The sequence below is a fragment of the Bos grunniens genome, chromosome 19, assembly GCF_055505025.1.
Source record: "Bos grunniens cultivar Pamir isolate PY7600 chromosome 19, Bosgru_T2T1.0, whole genome shotgun sequence".
Classification (NCBI taxonomy): Eukaryota; Metazoa; Chordata; class Mammalia; order Artiodactyla; family Bovidae; genus Bos; species Bos grunniens.
In genome coordinates this window covers 26,776,247-26,784,335 of record NC_141183.1, presented here as the reverse complement: position 1 = coordinate 26,784,335, position 8,089 = coordinate 26,776,247, and the positions used below count along the sequence as shown (strand labels likewise).

General features: G+C 56.0%; 1 protein-coding gene across 1 annotated transcript; it reads left to right on the top strand.

Moving 5' to 3' along the window:
* The first annotated feature begins 2,593 nt into the window (after positions 1 to 2,593).
* On the top strand, positions 2,594 to 7,821 carry DLX3 (distal-less homeobox 3). The gene is made up of 3 exons (XM_086355489.1): positions 2,594 to 3,144; positions 4,189 to 4,379; positions 5,961 to 7,821. The coding sequence occupies exons 1-3, from the start codon at positions 2,820 to 2,822 to the stop codon at positions 6,306 to 6,308; spliced, it is 864 nt and encodes a 287-aa protein (XP_086211615.1). The 5' UTR covers positions 2,594 to 2,819; the 3' UTR covers positions 6,309 to 7,821.
* Positions 7,822 to 8,089: the final 268 nt, after the last annotated feature.

The window sequence follows — 8,089 nt, the reverse complement described above, 5'->3', positions numbered from 1 at the left end:
CTTGATGCCAGAGCCTGCCCCAGGCTGCCCCTTTCCCTAACCCTGCAAGCGTACCCAACCGAGATGATTCAGCCCCTCTCCAGTATTAGGGAGTCCTAGTTATTCATTCATCAAACATGTATTGAGTGCTGACGTTGTGTGTGTGCCAGGACCTGCCCTTGGTATCTAGAACATAGTAGTGAACTAAACAGATACGGTCCCTGGTGTCCTGGAGCACAGAGGGCAATGGGGGATCAGATGCTAACTTCACATTACCAAACAATTATTTAATTGCTCTCTTCAGTCCCTAATGCTGCAGTTTAAATCTGCTTTTAGAACTCTTACATTTTCATAGCAGAATGCAGCATAGAAATTATCCTAACATAACCCACCATCACCACCACCTTTTCATGATTCCAGGATTCCGAGCTCCCAACCCACTGCTCCTTCACTTTACTTAGGAGTGCCAGAAGGAGGGAAGGGAGTGAGGCTTCACTGAGTACCGCGTGAGTAAGGTAGACTTCCTTCTGTCTCTGCATTACTTGGCGTTTCTCTGTCTCAGTTGACGGGTGAATGAATGAATGAATGAACCCCCAAGAAGGGACTTATCCAACTCTGGAGGGCTGGGGGCTCCAAAGCAGGCCCTGCCTGCCTCCCCCACTTCCATTCTGGGAGGGAGGGCCGGCCCCGCCCAGTGCCCTTCCTGCCCCTAGCGCCGCGGGCTCTCCAGGCGCCCTCTTGGCACCAGAACAGAGGGCATCCAGAGCGGGTGGTAACTCGCCCCGCCACGGGCTCGGAGCGGCCGGCGATAGGCGCTGGGGGGACGCGGAGATAGACAGACAGATAGCGCTCCCCAGGCCCAGCCCCCGCCCCCACCTTTCCCACGCCGCGGCCTCTCCACTTGGGCCTGGCGGGCACTCCTGCCCCTTGCACCCCGGACTGTGGCTTTCTGTCTTCGCGAACGGCAGCTCTCAAAGCCCTGAGAACCCTGACAGCCTACCCTGGCGGTCTGGCTTTGGAAAGGGGCACAGAGCCCCTTCCAAAGCTTTCTTCTAAAGCAAGCTTCTCCACCGGACGGAGTCTACGAAAGAGACCCCTCCTCCGGGCTGGGCAAGACTTGGGGATGCTGGAGGGCCAAAGACTGACCAGAAGGTGGCGCGCTGGCACTATGCGTCCTGGGACAAGTTAGCCGAGTCAGGCGGGGGAAGAGGACGGGAGAATTGACCGCGGAGCCCTATGTGAAGGTTGTATGCAACTAGGAACTGATATTTGGAAGAGACTCCTTCTCCCCCCAACCAAGAAAGGCGGAGAACAGAATTGAAAGTGGAATGGATAAATGAGCTAAAGCTTTGGGAGCAGTTTGGATGACTTAGAAAGCTGGCCTTGTAGGCCAGACAGAACTAGGAGGTGGGAGTCCCCAGGGAGGAGAGCCTCTTTCTTGGGGGGAACAGGGTTCAGTGGGCCATCATGGTTCTCAACTACTTGAGGTTGGGAAGGTGCTGAGAGTTTTATGTGCATCTGTATACAACTACAAATTCACACGCAGACACCCCATCCCGTGGTCCTCCACTCACACTGCTTTCAGACTCCCATATACACTGGCTCACTCTCTCACATGCACACTCCTGCACTCATGTGCATTCTTTGTACGAACATGGACTCTGTATGTGCTGCAGAACACATGAAATCCCCACATCACACACCCCTGGTCTCTAAAAATGCTCACTCTGTCTGGGTATGAGAAGTCCCAGAAACACAGAATCTGCCCCCAAACTTACTGAAGCACAGAGAGCCAGCCTGTGTCCCACCCATCTTCATGGGGACCATGTTCTTTCCCACAAGCCTAGGTCATCTCTGAAACTTTTGGAGACAAATTTAACATCACTACACACAGGCTGTGCACCTCCTGGAGCTTCCCTGGACCCAATGATGACTTTTTTAGGCCTGATGCACTTTTGTCTGATGGACCCCTTCATTCATTAAAAACATTTTTTAAAGTTACCTTTTGTGATTGCATTGCTGTAAAAATGATATAGTAATATATATTCAAACTTTTTCTTTAACCTATTTTTTTTCTTTCTTCTAATTAAAAAAAGAAAAAACTAGAACATTTTCATGAGCCTGGGTCCTGCCACTTTGGGCATGTTTGCCCGTCATTTGCCCCGCCACCCCACACACCTTTAACCACCTACCTCACAGACACCCAGCGGCCAAATTCCCCTCCTCTACGGCACCTGAGCCCACCTTCCACTCACAGGCAGAGAGACAGACAGACGGACAGACCTGGGGACTCTTGCAAAGATACCCTTGTCCCACTCTTTCCTCCAGGAACACCGAGGGGTTATCTGGGCTGGGGAAGGGATCCACAGGAGGAGGAACAGAGGGGTCTGTGTGAGTGTGTGTGAGAGAGAGAGTGTGTGTATGACTGTGCGTGTGTGTGAGTGTGTGTGTTTGTGTGTTGAGTAACAACAAAGAATGAGAGAGAGAGAAACGAAAGAGCGCAAGAGCATGTTTTGCCTGGAAGGCAAGACTTGCAGCCAATCAGAGCGCTGGGGCCTCCCTCTGCGACTCCACTATTGAGTCTATAACCGGCTGGCCGGGCGGAGCTGGCAGCATTTGACTGTGGCTTGGGACGCGACGAGAGGCGCGCCGCGACCGCCCGAAGACCCGCGATGGTCTAAGCGCCCCTCGACCGACCCTCCCCAGAGACGCTGCCGGGAACCCTCCCCCTCGCCCTCCGGACACACAACCCCGCCTCGTCTCCTCCGCCTCCCCCGAGCTCCTGCCCGCTTCGGCGTTCCGGCTGAGGCCAGCCCGGGGGTGGTACGGCGCCCGCCAGGATGAGTGGCTCCTTCGATCGCAAGCTCAGCAGCATCCTCACCGACATCTCCAGCTCGCTCAGCTGCCATGCGGGTTCCAAGGACTCGCCCACCTTGCCCGAGTCTTCCGTCACTGACCTGGGCTACTACAGCGCTCCCCAGCACGACTACTACTCGGGCCAGCCCTATGGCCAGACCGTAAACCCCTACACCTACCACCACCAGTTCAATCTCAACGGGCTTGGAGGCACAGGCGCTTATTCGCCCAAGTCGGAATATACCTACGGAACCTCCTACCGGCAATATGGAGCCTACCGGGAGCAGCCGCTGCCCGCTCAGGACCCAGGTGAGGACCGCGGGGTCGCTGAGAATGGGAGGCACTGGGAGGTTCCCGAGAGAGAGGAATTGGAGCCAGAATCTAGGGGAGCGTCCCGGCTAAGAAATGTACTGTCTGAAGTTAGAGACGGTGAGCTAGATGACCCCAGAGTGGACGGACGACCTTCCAGTCCAGAAACTGGTCGCCTTTGGGGCGTGGTGCACGCGGGACGCCGCGGTCGGTCCCGGGTGAGGATCCGGGTGAGCGAGGCGGAGGAGAGGGCCCTGGACAGTCAGAGAGCCTCCGGATCCAGGTGCTTTCCCGGCACTTCAGCAAGCGGCTCTCCATCGAGCCCTCCATCGGGCTCCGCGCAGGCGGCAGGCGCTGGGAGTTCTGCGACCGCAGTTTGGAACTGGGCTGGGGAGGGGGAGAAAGATGAGGGGGACACGGAGAAAGACCCCTCAGAATTCCGGAAACAGGGAGGGAAGCAGCAATTGAGAGTGAAGAAACGGGGGCAAAAAGAAAAATGGAGGCATAAAAATATGTTTTTATAAAATATAAAATATTTTTATTTATAAAGTGGAGGCATAAAAATGGAGAGACAAAGTGAAAGAAAAGACAGAAGAAAGGATCTGAGGAAAGGGCGAAGGAAAAGGAAGTCTGATGTGTCCGCAACTTTTTCTGAAATCTAAAATTATTCTGAAAAGAAAAGGTCTAAAAAACAAACAAACAAAAAAAGAGCGAGAGAAGTGACCGACGGCGAGGTCCTGTGAGAGGGCGGCGAGCAGGCGGGTGGCAGGGACTGAGGGGAGCGAGGCGGCGGCAGTGCGCGTCCAGGGGTGGCTGGCGCCGGGACCCGGGGAGCTAGGAGCCCGGGAGCGCAGCGTCGTGGGCGGCCGCCGGGCAGGCTCTGCGGCCGCAGCTCCCTCCCGGGGCGCCGGCGGCGGAGAGCGCCGCCAGGAAGTCCCGGGACGAGTCGGTGGGCCAGAGGGTGGGGGCTCCCGCGGGGCTCCGGAGGGCGACGGTGTCTTTGGCCGAGGCTGAGTCGCCCACCTCCCGGTGCGTTGCCTGCAGTGTCCGTGAAGGAGGAGCCGGAAGCTGAGGTGCGCATGGTGAACGGGAAGCCCAAGAAGGTCCGAAAGCCGCGCACGATCTACTCCAGTTACCAGTTGGCCGCCCTGCAGCGCCGCTTCCAGAAGGCCCAGTACCTGGCTCTGCCCGAGCGCGCGGAGCTGGCCGCGCAGCTGGGCCTCACTCAGACGCAGGTCAGTGGTGGGCGGTCGAAGGCCTTGAGGACTCGGTGGGGTCCTACGGGACCCCGGGATACCCCAGGCACCGCTGAGCCTGGATGGCTTAATAAGTTGCCTGCAGGCCCTTGAAACCCTTGTCTGTGGGTAGAAGGACCCCCAGATCTCAAACTCGGTTGAAGTTTGTGCATTAGCACGTGTACAGGTGTGCATATTTGTGAATCATGCGACTGAGTGTGGACTGAGTGCGTCTATCAGAAGGAGAGGTATCCTCCCTCTACCCCAGAATCCCCAGCTTCCACAGGCTCCCAGCAGCGTTGGTCACTGCTAGGAGTCCACATCATGCTCCCCACCACCTCACCCCACCACCCCAGGCTAGGTGTGTGTGTGAGGGGTGTACATACATGTGTATTCATGTCTGTTTGCACACAGACTAATGTGTGTACAGTACATGTGGGAAACGCACCTAAGGAGGAAGGCCTTTCAAGGGCCACTGTGTTTATTGATGGACACATGTACTTGACTGGGCCCTGTGGTGAGTGTATGTACAAAAATGTGTGCTTGTATCAAAAGACTGCATTCCTGCTCAGTACCCAAATGCTCCACCCCTTGTGTGCTTGGAGGCAAGAACAAATTCCCCACAAAGGGGGGTAGGGACTCAGAGGTGGCAGTCCCCCAGCCCCAGCCTGTCCCTAAAGCCCCCAGCAGCCTGTCACTGCCCAGGGGAGGAGTGGCAGACGCCTGGCTCCCTACAGGTGTTGACAGGCGGGCCTGGGTTGCGGCTGCGTGGGGCCCAGTCCGCCGGGAATCTGGGTCACCCGGTGAGGAGCTGATTCATTGTTTGTACCAGTCATGGGGTGGAGAGCGGCAGGCGGAGGGGGAGATACCCCAAGGGAAATTTGGGGAATCATGGCTCACCTGCTCCTGAGTCCCAGATCACCCCCACTAACCAGCCCTGAAGGGCTCCTGAGTGTGCGAACATGGGAGCTCATGTTTGCAGGGCGTTTATCTGGGTGTATCTGTGCATGTGTGTGTCTTTATAGACTGGTGCCTGTGTGTGAAGTGGTGAGTGGGTATGTTCATGCACATGGAGATGCTTATGTGGGTGTGTATTTGTCTCTGTATATCTGTGCACCTTTGCTTATGGGTTTCTAATGTGAACAAAATGCTGCAAACTGCCTCCTCCCCTCTGGAGTTCAGTGGTTACTATGTCAGGTGTATGGCTGGCTGCTTCGAGTTCTTTGTCTGTCTTAACTTTTTTGAGCATTATAGTGACCCTATGAGGTAGGTAATCGTGCTGCCAGCGTCCCCATTTTGCAGATGAGGACAGCAAAAACCAGAGAGGTCGGGTAACTTGCTCACAGTCACACACTTAGTAAGTGGCAGAGCAGAATTTGGACCTAAGCCGCCAAAAGTTCCTGGCTGAATTTCTATCCCCAGTAGAAAAAGATGCTGGCCCAGAGGCAGGATGCCTGGATTTTGCCTGGGTCTCATGTGACAGTGGGTTCTGGCCCAGCCCTCTCCAGATTGACTTCCCCAACGGGTTTTTCACTCGGTGTTCTAAGAGGCTAACTAGCTCCCCCTTTCTTCTTGGGGCAGGTGAAAATCTGGTTCCAGAACCGCCGTTCCAAATTCAAGAAGCTCTATAAGAATGGGGAGGTTCCCCTGGAGCACAGCCCCAACAACAGCGATTCCATGGCCTGCAACTCACCACCGTCACCTGCCCTCTGGGACACCTCTTCCCACTCTACTCCAGCCCCTGCCCGCAGCCAGCTGCCCCCGCCACTCCCGTACAGTGCTTCCCCCAGCTACCTGGACGACCCCACCAACTCCTGGTACCATGCACAGAACCTGAGTGGACCCCACTTACAGCAGCAGCCGCCTCAACCAGCCACCCTGCACCATGCCTCCCCTGGGCCCCCGCCCAACCCTGGGGCTGTGTACTGAGCACCTACCCGTCCTGAACCTCACGAAGGAACCCCGGGACCAGGCAGAAGGCGCCTCCGTCCTAGCTGACACTCAGGAATCATCGAGGAGCACAGGGGAAAGGACATCCCTTTCCCCTTCCCTTGCCCCTTCTTCCAGGGACCCAAGAGCTTCCAGAGGAAATTTACATGGACCAAGGATGCCCCCTGAACCTCCCACTCACTGCCTAGACACTGGGGTGCCCCTCCAGATGTTTGGGCACTCCACTCCAGCTGGGACAGCTGTTCCCCTTCTGCTCCAAGAGCCTGGATTGGCTTCAAATGGCTCATCACCTTCCAGATTCTAAATCTTAGTACTCGGTCCCCAGACTGGATTCCTTGGGTACTGGGGAGACTGTGGAGTGTGCGCAGGTCAGGCTTGGGCTGGGCTGGGGCACCAGGCACTGTGGATCCCAGGACCTGCCAGGCCCAAGATCCTCCCCCAAGCCACCTGTGGTTGTCTCCTTCCTGAGCATCCCCTCTGCCAAAAAGACATTGGACCATGAGACTGGGACTCAGGGTGGGGACCTCAGCGAGCCCTGCCCTGAACTTCTAGCCCTCGTTTAAGATTTGAGGGTTACACCAAAGAAAAGCCCCAAGTAAGGGAAGCTTTTAATATTTGTGGCTTTAGAGAGAAGAATTCAAGGAGCACCTCGCCTCCCCAACTCTGGTCGAAGAGGAGGGGTGGGTCCCAGGCAGCCTTCCCGACCACCCATTTCTTCTCCCATGTACAGGACTTTGCACAACTTTGGTTTCAAAAGCTGTTGAAAAATAGGAAGACAAAGGGCATTGTTAACAGTTAGGACCAATCTCCCCTGCGTGGGCGCCTCTGCTCACCCCCGCGCCCCCACCCCGCCTCTTCCCACCTCTTCCTCTCCTCCAGTAAGCTGGCGCCAAACCCCAAATCTCCAAGGAGACACACCAGGAAAGACAAACCCCCGAACACCCCCTTTCCGGTGGCCTTGGAAACAGATTGTTCCCGCCAAGACAGAGAATGTCGGGTGAGGTGCACGGTGTTATAACTCGGTACCTTTAGGGGTGAGGGGGTGGCTGGCTGAAAGGCTGGTAGCACTGGCTCTTCCTGGCCCAGATGTCCCCCCAAAGCTAACTTTCCTCCACCCCTGATGTGGTCAAATATCGAAGAAGAGGAGGGGTAGAAGACTCTAGCTATATATATAGTATGTATTTTTTTTTTAAAGCAACAGAGAGAAGCAGTCTCCTCCCTCCTGTGGTTTCCTATTTATGTGGCCCTTTCCTCCTGGATGTACCTGCCTGTGCGCAGTGAGCTGAGAGAAACAGAGATGTGGGCTCCGGCTGGATTTGGGTTTGGTGGGAGGCGCAGGCGCGAGGAGAGACATGGTGGATCTCAAAGAGTCCCACCCCAGGGGGACGGGAACGAAGCCAGCTCCCACCCTCTCCCAGCCTTCTCATTTCTGCTTTCTTATTGGACTCACCTTTATATATAACATTAATAAAAAAGAAGAAAATAACCACTGAGCTCTTTGAACTGGAGGCTAGAGGCAGGCAGCTCTCAGGGGAGGGCTGGGAGTCAGGGAAGTTGTTTGGTGGGGAAGGACCTCTGAGCAGGGGCTCCTAAGGGATTTAGAGCCCTGGGGACCTACTGCTGGGGCTCTGAGCTCAAGAGCTGAGTTGGGCTTGGCTGGGGGAAACAGATGCTTCTGACCACACGGCTGGCCCACGGTCTGGGGAATGGAGGCTCCCAGCCCTTGGCCTCCCTGACTCCACTCTGCTTGGCGTCCCTTG